This window comes from Talpa occidentalis, unplaced genomic scaffold, assembly GCF_014898055.3.
Source record: "Talpa occidentalis isolate TD23 unplaced genomic scaffold, MPIMG_talOcc4v2.1 talOcc4.2, whole genome shotgun sequence".
NCBI lineage: Eukaryota > Metazoa > Chordata > Mammalia > Eulipotyphla > Talpidae > Talpa > Talpa occidentalis.
In genome coordinates, this window is record NW_023602073.1 from 150663659 (window position 1) to 150682028 (window position 18370).

General features: G+C 42.0%; 1 protein-coding gene across 2 annotated transcripts in view; it reads left to right on the forward strand.

Annotated features, from left to right (window-relative positions):
• Positions 1-18370, forward strand: part of PACRG (parkin coregulated) — a 403478-nt gene that overhangs the window by 55823 nt on the left and 329285 nt on the right. For both annotated transcript variants that reach the window (XM_054697962.1, XM_054697963.1), the window contains exon 2: positions 7252-7386. In XM_054697962.1, the coding sequence (XP_054553937.1) occupies positions 7252-7386 (135 nt within the window). The remainder of the gene's footprint in view (positions 1-7251; positions 7387-18370) is intronic.

An 18370-nucleotide genomic window follows, 5' to 3' on the forward strand; every position in this document is an offset into this window, starting at 1 on the left:
TGGAACTGTGGGTTCTTGGATTTGACTTGTGTTGGGCTGCCTGCGGGAATGACTGAAGATAAGCGGTCAGCTTGCAAATGGCTTTGTGTACGGTGGTGTCAGCGAGACATCATTTATGGATTTTAAGTAGATGAGATGTGATTTAGTCTATTAGAATATTCATTGTGCAGCAGACAGAAGAATGATGCAGAGAAGGTGAAGCTGGAGGCAAAAGAGCAAGGAAAGAAAAGAAAAAAGATATTCCTACACAATTTAAAAACTTCAAGTGCTAAAGAAATAAAAATGAAAAGCAGAGATGGTTAGGAGATATTTATAGCAAATGGTTACTATCTTTTGATATTAAAAATCTCATGCAGGACAGTTATATGTAAAAGACATGATATCTGCAAGTATGCATGCATATGTAGCGTTTATACGAAGGTGGAAGAGTGTTCATCCTTGCTTGTGAAACACAAGAATCCAAATTGCACAAGGAGAAGATGTTATGGTGGGTCCCTCGCCCCAGCCCAATTCACATGTTGGAGTTTTAGTGCCAACATGACGGTGCCTTTGGGAGGTCATTGGATTTATGAGACAGGTCCATGGAAACAGGGGCCCCACAGGAGAGTCATGACCTTGTAAGAAGAAATACGCAAGTGTTATCTCTCTCTGCCCCCCACGCCCCTCCCTCTCCTCCTCACAGGGAGGAGGCAAAATTCTGCAGGCTCGAAAATGGGTTCAAGGACCCCAGTCCCTGGCACCCTTATCTCAGACACTCAGCTTCCAGAACAACTCTCTCTGTTATGTAAGGGCTTCAGTCTATGGTGTTTTGTTACAGCAGCCTAGACAGACCTTTTCTGCTTCCAGAAATCCTGAATATAAATCCCAATCTTACTGTCTCATATTGGGGGCTCTGTCTGGAGGAAATAATATAAAATATGGAGGATGTGATTCGCCTGAGATACTGATAATATTATAAAAGGCAAAAAATGGAAATAATACAATTTTCATTATATAACTGCAAAGAGCTGGTAAAATATTGTTTGGCCACAAAAAATGAAATTTTGATACTAACAGCAACATCAAAACATTTTATATTAAGTGAAAAAGGTACAGTAAAAGGAAAGGACATAAAAATGAGAAAGTATGGCATTTTTGTAAATTTTTAAAAGGTAAGCACAAGATCATTAATAGGAGATAGAATTCTAAGCGGCGGCTAAGCTCTCCTTCCATTCTGCAGTGGGATGTTTCCATCATTTGAACACACTGCACGTCTTTGTGGTCTAAGGCTCAAGTCTGCTCTCTGCCTCTGCTCTCCTCCACCAGGCCATGTGTTCTGGAGAATTTTACCCCCTCTAGATTGTTGCCAGCTCCCACAGAGGCTGAACACATAAAGGAATTTATAGATCTCTTATAGCTGCCGAGGGACTAGGGCCGTCCAACCTGGTTCCTGTTACTGACTAGCTCTGTGATGCCTGCCAATTTATTGAACTTCTCTAAGCTTTGGTTTCCTTGTTAGTAAGATCATTTCATATGGGTTTTGTTGAAAACAACAATGTTTGAAAATCAATCACTATAATATTAGGGGCTCTCTTATTATTCATGATGTCACCCTAATTTAAGGCCTTTGCTATCTCGTTCTGGACCAGTGCAGAAAAGTCCAGACTTATCAGCTTAGTTCCGGTTCTTACACTGGCCTTCCTGTTAAATCTTGGCAGAATTAGCTTCCTAAAATAGATAATAGGTACCCATGCCATATGAATTTTAATTTAGGACCTGACTTTTAAGGACCACTGTATGTTTATATAGAATCTACATGTAGAATCTCTGTATAGTATCTCTTTCTCTACACACACACACACACACACACACACACATACACACACTCTGTGTGTTTTATTTGAGAAATGTATATATAGTGAGATAGGTGTACATATAGCTATAGATATATAAGTCTCTTGTTATCTTGTGGTTGCTACTAACAAAAAAATTACTATTATAATCTTGTATTTTTATTGTATTATGCTGTGTAATTATTATCACATTGGCTGATAGTAATGCCATGGCAAGCATTTCCTTGCTCATCTGGTGATCTTAGGCACCGCAAAATTATTGATGTATTAAAATAATTACATTTGGTAAATAGACAGACACTGAATTCCATGGTACTTACTCAAAGTACCGTGAGGCTGATGGCAACAACTGTGGCGGTCCTAGGCCTGGCAATCCGGAGCGCATACAGACAGGAGGGGACACAACTCCTGCCCTCCAGCCACCCCAGCATGGTGCTCTCCTGTTTCACAGTTTCAGATGGAGGCTGATGAAGATGGGAAACTAATGTCTTTGCATTTATTGTTTCAACATCAGTGAGTTGGGTAACTGGAACAAGTAGAATAGCTACATGTACATTTCCCACTTGAAGTAAAAGTCTTATTTAAATATTAGCTTCAGTTTATGCTTAAAGATAAAACTGCTAAAAAGGAAACTTTAGAAGTAGATGATGAAGAATTTTAGAGCACCTTAAATTCCTTCCTACTAATTATTATTAGTGTGCGACCATATGACAGACTGTGATCTCAGTCCTAAATCCATTACAGTACATTCAATAATGTAGGCATAGAAAGTACTCTGTCATCCATAGCCACTTCAAAGTGCATTCAATATCTTGGCTCCCAAGTGCATTAGATTTTATTAAAAGCATTTTGCTGCAACATCCATTCTTCCTAATTGGTTTATGGAGAGTCTCCACCATTCAGGCAAATCCTAATTGCATTTTCCCACAAATCTAGTTTGATTTATGTTCCTTATTTGCTCTATATTATTTATAACAAATAGGGGTAAAATTCCTAAGACATTAAATAAAATTTATGGTCGCTCCTCTTCTTCTTCTACCAATATGGGACTCACCTAAGAATTCTTAATGGTATTTTTGATTGGTGTTAAGGTCGTTTAATCAAGCAACACCCATCCATGTGATTTCCAGTAGTAGTGTCTTCATTACATATTCCTAGATTTATATCTCACTTGATTTTTCATGTATGGAGCTTTAGAATTACTCTGAGTGGGAATAGGTTGTGTGCAGGAGATAAACACACAGTGTGTTCTTATACAGCTTACGTGGGGCTGAAAGATCACCCAGGGATGTGGGGACAGGGCACCTGCAGGAAATTAGCTGCAGCCCCAGTGCACGATTAATAGGGTCTAAATGAGACATTTACTCAGTTTTACAAGTTACAACTTCTGAAATTCCAAGAGTTTATTTAGAATGGATCTATAGCATAATCAAAAAAATAAAGTGTTTAAAAGTAAGTGGCAGAAATATATAGACAAAGAATGAAGACACTCAAGAGTTTCCCTACTGTTGAGTTATTAGATATTAACATGGATAATTCTGTAAATTATTTCCGTGGAACTGTAGGTATGGAGTCACTTCTGTCTGGAGTCTATGAAAACGTATGGGAGATGGGAAAGTATACATTATTTAGAACAATTTATCAAATACCTGCTAAGCTTCTAAGGAATGTGTTCATTCCTTGAAAAAAATGGGCAATTGGAGTTTTTAGTTTAGAATCAGAAAGATGGGAACATATTTAGCATAGGAGACAAAAGGAAAAAGAGAAATTGATTTTCAGAGAAATACAAAGGCGAGGGAGAAAGATGGATGATCTCCAGGAAAGTTTTGATAAATTAAACAAATTTGTTGCGAACAGCATAAATAATAACTTGGCATCGAAAAAACTGAAAAGGATGGTTAGTAGGTGAGCAGCCAAAGTTGTAAGCACTGGTTGTGGCAGGTACTGAGGAACTAGATCTTTCATCTCTTCTTGATCAGTAAAGAGTCCCCCAAAACCCACAGTGTCCATGGGGACCACTGGGGAGCTTGGATTCCCACTCTAGTCAACAGACGTTCCTCCCCTCTGTTGGTGTGGTGGCCAAGGATGCCACCACTACTCAAGATGATGAGGCCCCCCTCTGGGGTGTCCCTGTGGGGCATAGTAACCGGGTGCTGCTACCTTGTGGCAGGAGGTTTCAGGGAGGCCTGTTGGTGCTGCGACCCCACCTCCACCTGGCTTTGATGAAAAGCTGTCTCCGCTGGAGTCTACGGAGGCCAGGCGGGGTACCAGAGCTTCTGCACCACTCTGGCGGTCTGAGGGGCACCGTCCCCCGTATCTCTGCCAGGGAGCTGTCAAAATAGAGCAGGTAGAACAGAAGGACCAAGGTCTAGCATCTCACCTTATGCCAGCATCAGGTTTCAATAGACAGTTGTCAATAATCAGGAAGATGGAAAGCAAATGAAAAAGTGATATTCAGTAGATGCCGGACCCTTAGTCGCTGGCAGCCGCCATTCTGGGCTGTCTCTATGATTTCAGGTGTGCTTTTGGATTTCAGCTATAAGTGAGATCAAAGTGTTTGTCTTTCTCTGCCTGACTAATGCCACTTAGCATTGTGCCCTCAAGTTCCATCCATGTTCTCACAAGTAGCACAATCATTCCTTTAATGGCTGAATAGCATCTGTTGACCAGTAAGCAGTATTGTACAATAACAGTGCACACACACCCCCCCCCCACATGCACGTGTGCTGTTGCACTCTGACTCTGTAAATACATATGATTCTGGCTTAACTCCACTAGGTTTCCTTTCTTTAGATTTATTCTAACTCTTTTGGGGGTGTCTTCAAATGGTGACTTATTTAAAATGTAACTTCTTGGAAAAATAAATGGTGGCTGATTCTTTATAAATTCCCCCCAAAAAATGTGATTCAAACTTCTCAGCGACATGATCTGCAGAAGTCCAGGCAGCAGCCTCAAGGTTTCCACGATGCTTAGTTGAGACATTCCTGGAGCCGAGCCCCGAGTGCTGTCCAACCACTGGGGCCAAAAATGATGGCTGACAACCCGACTCCCAGAACACACTTCAGTCGTCAGTAAGAAAGAGGAAGTCCTGCCCACGCCCAGCGCTGCCTCTGTTACCTCCTTCCCCATGTGCTGAGCACAGCGCACTTTGGAGGGAGGGAAAGCCGAACTCTAGCAACTGCCTTTGTTGGATCTTTCTCTTCACTTCCACTACGGCACTAGATCCTCAGGTGTTTCTCCATGTCACACTCAGTTTCGAGTGTTAGCCTTTTTCTGTAAGTTAGCTCAGGAGTATTTGTCACTACCTAATACATCTGTTGTATTAGAAGTATTTTTATTTATGTAAAAATTAAAGCTTTTCACACAAGCATTAAAAATGAACATAATGTAAAAAAACTTAAAATATTAATATATTATTTATTTGCTATCTTGTCCTTATTGAGAATTAATAAAATAATCATTGTAAAAGTAATAAGTGACTAGTTTTTACCTTTCTTTTTATAAACAGGGAAAGATAATCCTTTTTGGACTTTAAGGAATAATACAGTGTTTTATATTTTTTCTAGAGAGTTCACTAATCACTTTGAATTTGAATATCTAACAAATTATTGCATAATAAAAAGTCAGATTTGAAAGATGAAGTCAGTGTTGGTAACTCAAAATGAAACTTGCTTCTTTGCTAAAAATCTGAATTTTGGAAGTGATCTTCATATAATCTATTTCAGTGCTACTTATAAATTCATATTATCAAATGTTTTTAGACATAGATATAATAGGCCACCCTTTTTCTTCTGAAACTCATTTATCATTACTTAATTTTATATCACATTTTTATAGCTTTGTTGTTAATATTCATAACATGAGAACACATAATGCCATTTTATGCATAAAGTAAATCATTTAAATTTATTACTTCAGTATGCCCCAAAGTATATCACACCTGAGATCAGAAATGCCATTATGAGGAATCTGAGAAGTGTTAACACGAACTGATACCAAAGATCAACAAAAAGAACAAATAACCCAGTCAAAAAATGGGCGGAGCTAAATGGGCACTTCTCCAAAGAAGACTCTCCAGGCAACAGGCACGTGAAAAAATGCTCATCACCACTTAATCATCAGGGACACACCCCCACAAACCACAGGGAGAGGCCACCTCTCTGGGCCTGTGAGAATGGCCCAGACCAAGGGCACCAGTGACGGTGTGGAGAGAGAGGAGCCCCGTACCATGCGTGAGTGGGAGTGTAGACCAGTCCAGCCTTTGCGGAAAGCAGTGTGGGGGTTTCTCCAGAGATTAGAAGTGTAACTGCCAACCACTCAGCAATTCCACTTCTAGGCATTAATGTAAACACTAATTTGAAAGGAAATCTCCATTCTTAGGTTTGCTGCAACACAGTTGGTAATAACCAAGCTCTGGAAATCTAAATGCCCCCAAACAGATGAGTGGATCCAGATGACTGGTCTGTACATGCGATGGAACACTACTCAGCCATCAAAAACGATACACTCACACCACCTGCAGCTGTGGGCAGGGAGCTGAAAGGGATGGTGCTAAGTGAAATAAGCCAGAAGGGGATAAATACCAGATGGTTTCATTTATATGTGGAATGTGGAGAAACCAAACAAAAGATTAAAGACAAACTTTAAAAACAGCCCTTGAAACCTGACCACAGATCTGAGGTCTCTAGAGACAGAGGGGTGATTAGGAGCAGGGAGGGAGAGTGCAGGGCGTAGTGGGGGGACTGTGGGTGCTTCAGTCACGGGTGCCTTAAGGTGACTCCACCTGCCACGCCACTAACAAGGACGTAACCAACATGCTTCGATTAAGAGAACCCATGTTTTAACACTCTGAATCCCACACCTCTACCCTGTCTTTTCTTATACAAAAGCTAAGCGTTTTCTCTTTGTCGAGTGATTTTTTTTTAAGATTTTTATTATTTATTCAAGAACCGGGGTACAGGTCAGATGCACGGGAGGGTGAGAGGATTCACCAGAGAAAGAGCAGGGAGCAGAACAGGCAGACTGATGAAATACACTGCTGAGGGGAGCAGCGGGCGCGACAGGAGAGGTCTGCCGGGCCATGTGGGATTCTTGCCGGCCAACTGGGATGAAACGGTGTTGCAGAGGCTGCGGACAGCTTCACAGTGCGGTGCTCAACCGCCTGCGCCACAAGGGAGGCCCTCAAGTGATATTTTTAAGGGACATTTCCTAGGAATATGTTCTGAAGGAGCTTGGAATAAAGCAGATCCTTACGAGCAATTGTAAGATAGATTTCTTCTCCAAAAGTTTGTGCCAGTGAGATTTTTGTTGTCTCTGGTAGATTGGGTCTTTATCTTCCAGAATATTTCATAGAAACTAAAATTTTAAAATAAAGCCTTTCTCTGTGGATGGTTTTAAAAGCTGGTTCCCTCTTTCGAAGGTGCGAGGCCCTCCAGCTGCCGGAGCCTTTAAAGAGAGACCCACCAAGCCCACAGCCTTTCGCAAATTTTACGAGCGAGGAGACTTTCCGATTGCCCTGGAGCACGACTCCAAAGGAAACAAAATCGCCTGGAAGGTAAGTCTGGGTGCAGCTGCCCCTCCCGGTGGCATCTCCCCGGCCCAGGAACTCGGCTCAGGTGTAGACACAACACGAGCGATTTCTCAGTGGAAGGGAGTGGGGAAGCTCTTAGCGAGGCCCCCTGTGTCAGCCGTCCACCTGGACTAACAATTAAATTACAGCCTGCAAAAAAGAAAATGACAGAGTTGCTTTGCTGTAGAGAATTGCCTACTGCCCAATTCATCTCTATTTTTATGAGAAGCTGGCAGCCCAGCCTGTCCCAGGCAGTCCATCAAATGATGGAACTGGTGGTGGATGCGCAGAGCAACAGCCATTTATCTCCCCCCAATTTCACCTTCCTGCAGGACACTTCCAAATGGAAGCTTTAATTACCTAAATGGATAGGTCAGGACGGCCTGCTCCCAGGGAGCGCTGAGCTGGATGCACAAGCAGGCCACTCCGCGTGCCTCTGTCTGCGGCCAGTGCAAGGGCTGCCACCGCCTGGCAGAGGTGACCCCGCACCGAGGCCATTACCGCCCAGACATTGCCTGACAAAAGGTTAATTGGCTTCAAAATAAATGCATTGCCTAATGACCCCGCTCTAATGCGGCTGCTTCCCTCTAAAAGGCTCACTGATGCTATTTGTAAAAACTTGCCAGTCTCCTCACTGGAGAAGGAGCTGGTGTTGGATTTGAAAAATGAAAGCTGGTCTCTAACCAGCTCCTGTTATTTAATTATTTGTTTTTGTTATCAGCAACTTGGCTTTGGGTGATACTTATCAGCTGAAAGGGCTTCTCCACCCATAGACAGCAGAGCCTGGCTGGGGTGAGATGGGGGGTTAGGGGAACGCAGGTCTTTGGGGCCAAAGAACATTACGTGAAGCCACTTGACAGGTGTGACTCAAAGCCTCACAGCCCTGTCTGGGGGTCAGCGGAGGGATTATTTGTAATTCACAACACATGAATTAATGTTAAAAATTAAAGGATCAAGTGAAGAATTATCAAAGTAAGTATCTCAAGAAAGAAGTCTCGAGCAGTGGGCTGACTGTGACCGAGCTTAAAATTATTACAAACTGTCTGGCAAGAGAAATCTGAAGGTCTCCTTGTTACAGAATTTTTTCATCAATTTGTTTTAGGAGGATAGAGGACATTATGTCTTGCTTTTCCCAGTAGCCATTAAAATGTGAATCTGTTATGTGGAAATGTGTGTTTGAGGAGAAAAAATAGCAAATGTAACTAATTTAGGCATTTTAGTCTTAATAGAAGTACATTTTCTTAAATTTAACTGTGGCTTTTGAGTGTGTATTTGGTTAGTTACATGGATTTTGTGTTGGTCTATGTAATGGTTCAAAGAAAATGAGTCAGAAATATTTAAAAACCCCACTGCTTTTGAGTAAAAGAGGAGGCGATGTTTCTTTACAAAAAGATTATGGTGTTTTTCATAATCAGTATCAGTAAAATTGTATCAGTAAAAGTAATTTATAGACTATTTTGACCTGTTCAAATTATTTTATTAGTATCTCTTAGAAGTGTCAAAAGAGGAGGAAAAGAACTCATCTTGAAAATAATAAAAATATAGGATGAAACATTTTGCTTTATCTTTGATAATCCCACAGTCAGTGGGGATATAAACTGCTTTTCTTTTTTATGGCTATATTAATTCTTTTAAGCTGCTATTGACTGTAGTACTGATTCAGCAAGCTAAAGAGTCAGAATAAAGAGGAAGCAATTTATTTGCTGCCACTGGCAGGATAATAGCACGCATTTAAAGAAACATCTTCTCCTATAACCCGTGGGCTTCCATCACTGAGAGCCTTGCTAACCACATTTCTATTATGCGCGTCTGAGGTTGAAAATAAAACATTAAGAGTATTAAACATGAGCTCGTGAGCAACAGCTCACCCCCTGCCCTGCAAAATAAAATGAGCCCAGACCCTGCCCAGTCCTACCCCGCGTGGCCAGACCGCAGGGCCTTGGCCAGACAACTGGCCAGCGTCACGGTCCACTTGCCATGTCCCCATCTCCGGAGGTGCTGAAGCGGCTGTGCTCCCGCCGGGCAAACGCTGGTTCCCTCTCCCCACTCCTCGTCACACCCCGAGGACTCCAGAGGGGCTGGTGGGTGCCCGAGTGGTGTGCCTCATGGAGGGGTGAGAAGGCCCCTCACCGGAACTGGAGGCGCCCCAGGCTCTAAAACACCTGGACTTGACCCCGAGCAGCAAGGGTGGTCCAGTCTGTGAAGCGCTGAGAGTGGCTGTGGGCCCAGGCCCCGGCCCCGCGCTGTCTGCTCTGGGTCAGCTGCCCTGCTCACCGCCGCACGGAAAGCTCTTGTTCCTGAGCTAGCTAAGGCGTCGGGGGTACGACCTGGTGACTGAGGAGGGAAACTTTGACTCTTAACTAAATGTCACAAAAATAGCCGCGTGGTTCACACATCAGACGGCGCAGCTCTGTGTGGAGATAATGGCAGCAAGAACAGGTGCCTGGACCTGCAGCTGCGCACGAGCCCCTGTCTGGGGATAAGCAGGACTGGGGCACGCGGGGGCTGTCGTGGCACAGGACTGCTTGGCACATGCGCCTTGGGAGACAGGAAGACGCTTGCGATGTTTGTCGTGAAATTTCCCATCAACTTAATGTTGACGAGTGACTGTGAAAGAGGAGTCGGTCCGACCCGGAGCACAGGTTCTGCTCGGCAAACGCTGGCAGGCTCCACAGTTTTCACGCATGAATTTTTAATATGATTCAAGAAGATCAGTGGGTAGAAACAAATAGAATGGCCCATGCTATGGCTGACACGAAAAATGTTAGTCCGCTGCTTTTCTGCATTTTCCTTGATGATACCGACCTGCAGCAGCACGACTCAGGTCGCTGCCAACGTCCCCAGGGCCCCAGGGCGCAGAGCAGCTGATTCCGGGCAGGTGGCACAGCAGGGCGCCCCGGGGACAAGGACAGGGGAAACTGCACTTGCGTTTTCACGTGCAGGATTCCAGAGTCGGCTCCTCGGTGTCCTGGGCTCTGCGGCAGGAGGGTGGGGGGGGTGGCTCCTAGGGGCTTCCCTGCGGGTCCTGGAGAGAAGATGCCCCAGAACCTCCTGGGAGTGGCCAGCCTGTCCCACCCGCCTCCCTGACAGCAGCGCTGAGGACGGGCAGGGAGTGGAGAAGGCGGGCTTGGTGACGAGGACTTGCCTCCCCTCCTCCCGTCCTCGCCTCCCCTCCTCCAGTGCTCCCCTCCCCTCCTCCCAGAGGTGTGCAGTCCTCCCATCAGCGCACACCCCTGAGGTTGATATAATGGGCAGTTCCTTGTGGATTAAAACTCGGGTCACATGACTTTGTCTTTCTATTAAAAGGTGACTCCATAAATGAACATTAAGTAACAAGACCCCGCACTTAGCCAATGAATTATAAAATATGTGTTCATTTATGCATCTCCCCTGCTTTATTACTGAAAGATTTTAAGCCATTAAAAAAAAAAAAAAAAAAAAAACAACTACACAAAACGCAGGAAGTTAGCATGTCGTCAGGAAGATGGAAGACATTTCCAAGCAGCGGGGCCACTCACCCGGCTGGGGGACTGGGGCCGGGAGCCTCCGAGCGCAGGGCTCGCCATCTGCTCCTCGCTTGTCGTCCGGTGGACCCGACACCCGGGACAGTGTGGGCTGGGGACGTGCCCAGCGGTAGGCGACGTCGAGGGCTGGCGAGGCCTCCCGCCCTCCACTCTCCTAGCTCCCCCCTCGCCAGGCCTTCCTCCCCTTCTCTGCGAGGGAAGGGGTGGTCAGGTGATCGGCGCGGGCCTGGACAGAAATGGGCCACATGGACCCGGGACAAAACGGGCCTGGGCACAGCCAGTTCATTTGATGCTCAGGCCAGAGCCGCAGCCCGTGGACAGCAGGTTGACGGGGCTCCCGGAGCTGCTGCTTAGACGGGACACAGATGCTTTCCCAGGGACTGCTGACTCCTCGGCTTTCAACGCCACGAGTTCATTTTCCTTTCTAAAGGACTAAAAATGTGCGTCTGGCTTGAAATACTGACAAATGATCAACAGGAGGGAAGAACACAGGGACTGTGGTGATGGCTCCGGGTGCTCTGGTGGGGGGAGAGCTACAGGGACTGCATCGGATGGGAGAAATCAAGTACTATGCAAGAATCAACAATGATGCAAGAAAATAAATGCATTTTTAAAATATTAAAAATTAAAAAAAAATAAAGTTAGACTGTCGAAAAGAAAAGAAAATGTTGTGAGTAAATTAATTGTGTGTTCAAATTAGTTTTTAGAGTTTCCACCGCCTGTGTCTGGGCAACACCTTCAGTTCCGCGTTGACCCTCTAGTTCTAATACCAGCGTGTGACCCCCCACTTAGGCGCGCTCCCTCCTATGTTCTCCCTCGTTTATTTTTCAGGTCTTAGCAACATTGGTATTCATGAACTATAAAAAGCTCTGTCAATGTGACTGTTTTCATTGACATAACTGTTAATTTCCTACTAGGAAAAACAGTTATTGAATATAATTATTATTAAAATGTGCAACTAATTTTTCACAATTAAAATCAGTCTCAAACCATGATAACTCATTATCTGTAAATACGACTGCAATTTAAAGTAAGTCACACTGTGTTGTGATACCTGATCCATTAGCCCTCTCTACATTGGTTTCTAAATTCTACAATTCTGTTTAATAATTTGATTCAATCAGAATTTAATAATTCAATAAGAAATTGAAAACATTTACTTGCGTAATTTTTTTTTAATAATGCTATATTTAATCCCCTCCCCCCACCCTCAGGTAAAACTGATACCCATCTTTGAGGGTTTGTACTCAGGTTTATTTGAGTTGAAAACTTTGTTTCACATGAGGACGAATGACTGTTCTTTCAGAATTATCCTGGGTTTCTAGTTGTTGCAATAACTGCCAGAGTTGAGTTTGGATAACAAGCCTTAGTAGAATTTGTAAGGCAAATTTTACAAGAGAAGGGACACTTTACCTGAATTTTGTACAAGAGACCTACCAAGATTCCACTATTAATTCCTCTGTGATTAATTAATAGACAGAGTTTATTCTAGAAGTGCTGGGAAAAAAATCCTTTGGCAATTAATGCGCTGTTTGGTGTTTTTTGGAAGAGGGGACTGCATGCACAATTAATGCCATTCTCTCTCTCTCTCTCTCTCTCTCTCGATGTAAATTGCTATGTCTTAAAAGTATACACCATGAAAATATAGCCATGTATCAGAAATAACTTTAATTTAAATTGGTTAGATGACCTCTGAAAGCTAGATGAAAGATTTTCTGCTGAATGGGCTGGTGCTCCCTGCTGCCTATATAATTTATGTGAGAAATTAGTGCGAATGGTTCACTTTTATGGAGCAGAGCTGCTTGTAGCAAGCCTGCAGAAACAATTTTCCCCCAAGCCTCCATCTGTTCTTCAAACTAGGGCATATGCCATCTCATCGAGCTTGAAAGTCAACTGATTTATAACTCCTGGAAAGTGCAGAGATTGAAAAGAAAGGTCGACCGCTGCTATGTGACAGTGATTTGGTAGGCCTGGGCGAGGGACAATTCCCATTACCAGGGGCCCAAGGGAAACCAGCAGTGTTGTAAGTTTCAGATCCCCATCGACTGACAACTGGGAGGACAACAAATCACTCCTGCTGTTGCCGGAAACGACCCCCACTGCTGCAAAGCAGGAGCAGCCTCGGTAGAGTGAGGTGCTGTGGCTGCGACGCCTGGCAGTGCCCCGAGAGGGGGGCCTGGCCCGGTCCAGCGGTGGACACCCCCTCCAGGTGTATCAGCGCCTGTCATTCACCTTGACGCGCGTGTGGCTGCTTGTCAGGAGTTCCACTGGGGGCGCAAACTGGACTTTGATGATTTTTCTGTATCTGCCTCAGGGTGAATTTCCAGTTCTCTTCCAGTTAGTCCCTTAATGAATGGTTCCCGCTCTGGCTTGTCACTTGTCACTAGCCCCTTTCCTTTTCTGAAGCACTTTTGAGATCAAAAGTACTTTGACAAATGACAGCTGGAATGAGATTGACAGTACGAGAGTTCAAGCAAAGAATCAATGTTCGTTTCATGTTGTTATTTGGGACGGTCAAAGTGTGTCTGCACTTGAGGCTTCCAGATACACAGTGAATCTTCAACCTCATATTAAAGTGTCTCCTTTTCTTTCAGGTAGAATCTAATTAAAGGGTTGATGAAAAATCACGTCAATTTTAATTCATATTTGAGGCAACCATTTGCCCTTTATCAAAAGGTCATCCTGCCTTGAAAGCTCTGTGGAAACTAATACTAGTGGGAGAATCAGTTGAACTCATACAAAAATGGGATTTGTTATATTTATAATCACTTATAAAATTTTATTCTAAATATAATACATACCCATGTACATTTTATAATATAAACTACTGAAAAGTAGAAGGACTAAATCACTCATCATTGTGAATACAACTACTAACATTTTTAAAGTGTCTGTATCTTTTTGCATAGTTGTGTTCACAGCATATACACTACTTTTAAAATATTTGTCACTCCATGTCATATAAAAATGGTGTGCATTTATTTTATGATTTTTTTCCACTTTAAATATATTAGATGATTATTGTAGCACATCTGGAAAATGGATAAAGTGCATACAGCAGTTAACATCCCAAGATAACCACACTTTGTTTATTGAAGTTTTAGTTCAGGCATTTACCTGTAAATATTTTATTTGTTGAAATTGTGTTTCATATGATGATTTTGAAGAAACTCAAAGGAACATTCAAGGACCTAATTGGGAGAGGAAATAAATCATGGACATTACTGCCCCAGGGGTATTAATAATTAATAGTTTTCTCCTGTTCAACAACAGCAACAACAAAAAAGACAACCATGGTTTAAAATGTACTTGAAGTTGTCAAGGTCTCTGGAAAAGACAGGTCAGCGAGGGCGCAGGGACTGTTCCTTCAGCAGTTCACACCATGCAGAGCCAGCCACTTGCTGGGGGCTGTCACGGGGAACATGGTGTTAGTTTATTAGGAAGAACAGCAAGAGATCATAAGAAATTATGAAGCACATTTCAATAAATATGAAGCAAATTTCTTGCTTCTGGCGAAAGTATAAAAGTGGACTTTGTCCCAGGTCTGAGACAAAGCCCTGACAACAAGGAAATCCTTAGAATTTTCAAGATTGTGTTCTACTCTGAATAAGGGAAAAACTAATACCACTTTCAAGATCTAAATTTCCACTTCACGAATTCTTATTTAAATTTATCTCTCTCTGTTCATATATATCTTTAAGCAATTTTATAGAAACAGGTACACGAGTTGAATGTTTCTGAGTCCTTGACTCCTTTGAAAATATAACTTGTCACCTACATAAAACACAGTTTAATTGAAATTAGCATTGAAGTACAACTGTTCCTTTCAAATAGGAAGAATGTAGTCATTGTATTCTGATCTATGACAACTGAGAAATTAAGACCCATCTGATTTTTATTCCTTTAATTTTTTTTTGTTAGCTTGTTTTTGTTTGACACTCTTAGTAATTGTACTATTTTTAGATAATTCAAAATTGCTTCCATGTAGGTTTTTTTTTTCATTATTTTCTTTAAGATAGTGAGCTTATTTTATTTACTTGAAACTTTTCCTCAAGCGAGGAAAGATTCCTGCTATTTAATGATTTATTTTCTTACATCATTTTAAGAAAAGGTTTCTTCTGTAATGTCATTGATTATTATTTTTGACATTTTTTTCTAAGAACAAATATACATGGAGAGTAGATATTCTAGCCTGTCATTACTTCATTTCCCTCAATATTTTCATCTCTTTATTCATTTAGCAAAATACAGGAGCTCTTTCTTGTATGTTTTTTTTTTTACTTTAGTATCAACTTGTCTATTCTTTTTTTTTTTTTTTAATAGAGGCATGTTTTATTTATTTATTTTTATTTGTTTGTTTGTTTGTTTTTTTGTTTATACATGCACTGGGTACAGTCAGAAAGGGTGAGAGAATTCACCAGAGCCAGAGCGGGGAGCAGAGCAGGCAGAAGGACCGAAGGACACTGCTGAGGGGAGCAGCGGGCGGCAGGAAGGTCTGCGCGCCATGTGGGACCCTCCTCCCGTGGCTGGGAAGCAGCCGGGGATCGAACCGGCGCCATGGAGGCCGCGGGCAGCTTCGCAACCCAGCGCTCAACCGCTGCGCCACCTGGGAGGCCCAACTTGTCTATTCTTACCTCAAGTTCAAACTTAACTTCCACTGCTATATTTAGTCTTGCTCATCTTTTTATTGCAAATTTCTTCACCCGTATTACCCTACATATTGGCTTAAATTTATTGTATGGACAAGTCTATCATACTGAAAAAATAAAGGGGTAAATAAGACATGCTCTATTACCATATATTCATTTGTATTTTATAACTCAGATAAGCAAAATAAAAATATGAATTAACTTCAATCTCACAAACTTGGATTAGCCTTTATTAATTTATTGGTGTTAACTTTTCAGACCATTTGTCTCTGCATTTGCAATTTTGTGTATGTGTGCAAATTTTTAAAACCATTTCGCTCATATGTCCTAACTTTGTAGTTGCAAGTCATAACCATTTTTTCCATATCAATGAACATGCACTTTAAAAGTCATTTTGGGAACTCTAAAGTGTTCTATATCTAGACCAGTTCCCTATTGTTAGACGTTAATGTTTTTCTTGGAATTAATATTTTTCTGCAATGTTTTTCCATTGTAAGCAATACTACCCTCAATAACATTACACATTTTATATATACTGTGTCTTGCACACATGTCTGATTATTCCCTAAGGATAAACATCTCATTTTCTTTTTGCCCTGGCCTATTCGCGCCATACAGATTTTCACACTTCTCTCACAAGAAGCTTTGAATCCCTTAGCACGCCCATTTCTAAAAACCACTGATGTCTGCAGTAGTGAATCTAGGTGTATAAAATGACATTCTCTGTTTTTTTTTTTTGCATGTAGGATGTTTATAAAAACCCACATAGTACTATTTTTTTTTTTTTTAACCTAAAGCTGGGATTGACAGGCGAGCTTTCCTAATCAGCTCTGCTAAGGCAGACTGCTCGGCCTAGCCAGCACCTGGGGTCTTCTAGAAACATGCCTCGTCTATCCTGTTCTGTTGGTCTAAAGGAGAATCTTTCAACATTTAGATGAAGACAAGCGCCTTCGCTTCCTAATTTAGCATGTGCATAGCTCTGTTCCCCTCTGCTCCTGCTGGTAGCATTTGCAGGGGGCGCACAGCTTTTCAAGACGCAATGCAAAGTGTGACCAAGAGGTCTCTTTCCCTACTTCCTCTTCAGTCATTTTCTGACAGTTGACTCTGAGTGGATCTAGGTGCACCATTCATGGGGGTAAGATGACAGCAGATAGCAGTTTGCCCTAAAAAGTAGCTCTTTTAAAGAACAGGATGGGGCCTGACCAAACCCCTCCCCTGAATTTGTTCCAATTCTTCCATTTCTGATTTGGGGCAGAAAGTGTGTAAGAGGGATGAAGACAATGACTCAGCTACTTCTGGGTGGGTACCTCTTGTTGCAAACATGAGTTGACCATGAATTGTGGTTTTTCAATGCAGTTTCATTGACCGCTTTATTTGTGGAGATTCATTCCTTGAGTCATGTGTTACATCTTCCCCTTTTTCTGTTTATGGGTAACTTCCTGGTATGTGGGAGGCACTGTGTGTCAGGGACCTTGGTCAGATGCTGTTTAAAATAGCCAAGTCCAATTTAGTTTTGTCCGTTATTGGACTGTGTTCCATCACAGAGAAGTAATGCTCTCTCATCTCCACCTTGGGGACCGGGCCTCACCTATTCATTAGGAGTTAAGTACTTTTAAACAGGTAGGACACGGTGGTGGCTGTGGTAGCCTGCATGACCTGGGCCTTGTCTTAAGCTTATTGACTAGAAAATGTCTCCACTCAATCAAGAAATTGAAAAGTTTCCAAAGTGTACATATCAAGTATTAGAATTGCTTCCTCTTGCATAGATCATAAATTCTTAAACCTTTATTCACCATGTGTTAAACATTTGCTCTCTTAACGATATGATTCAAATAATTTCATCAATACATTTAAAAAAAAAATCAGAGGTTCTACAAAATTTTTGACCAGTTCATCATAAATTTGTATATAGAATGAGTATAGGGTGCTGAGATTTTATTTTTACTCCATCAGTCTAGTTAGTAGTAAATGAAGCAGTAAATTTTACCTTTCAAATGACCCTGAGATGATCAATCCATATACCTGTACCTACTGATTGTGGCAATCTCTAATATCAATTATCATTTACTCAAAATTCTACTCTATATTTGAAACACATGCTATTATTTATGTTTTTACAGAGATGTGAATTTTAAAAATCCTTTTTGGAATTCAGTCTGATTTAAATTTGAAGACTTCTGCCATCCCTATTAAGTATAAACTAGACTTTATCATCTCCTCTCTCTCTCTCTCTCTCTCTCTCTCCCCCTCTCTTGTCTTATTTTCTCTCTTTATTCCACTCTTTCATTCTAGGTGGTTTCCTCTAATCTGCCTTCTAATTAAAATAATTCACATTCTTCAGTTGGGTTTAATCTACTGTTTAACTTGTGTGTTAACGTGTTTTTTAAATCCAGTCTCAGTTAATATCAGTTCTGGGATTTATTTTTGTTTTTTGTTTTTTTTGTTTTAAGATTTGCTTGTTGTTTGTTCCCCCCCCCCACACACACACACAAATTCTTTTTCATGCTTTATGGATTTTTTAAATACCTTTATCAGGATATATATTTTAAATGCATTGATTTAAAGTGTCTTTCACATTCATCTGTTATCTGGGGTTCCTGGAGTGTGAATTTGAATCTGCCAACTTTCTCCTATTTTCAGCTGTGTTATTTCCACTTGTGCTTTCTGATTGAACAACTGGGAGCTTCCCTTTTGTGGAATGTGCTTTTCTGGGGACCCCCTGAGATGTGGAGTCCCTCCCGTGGTGTGCGTTCTGGTGTGTGTCTGCAGACATAGGCACAGCTTCTGAGCTAATTT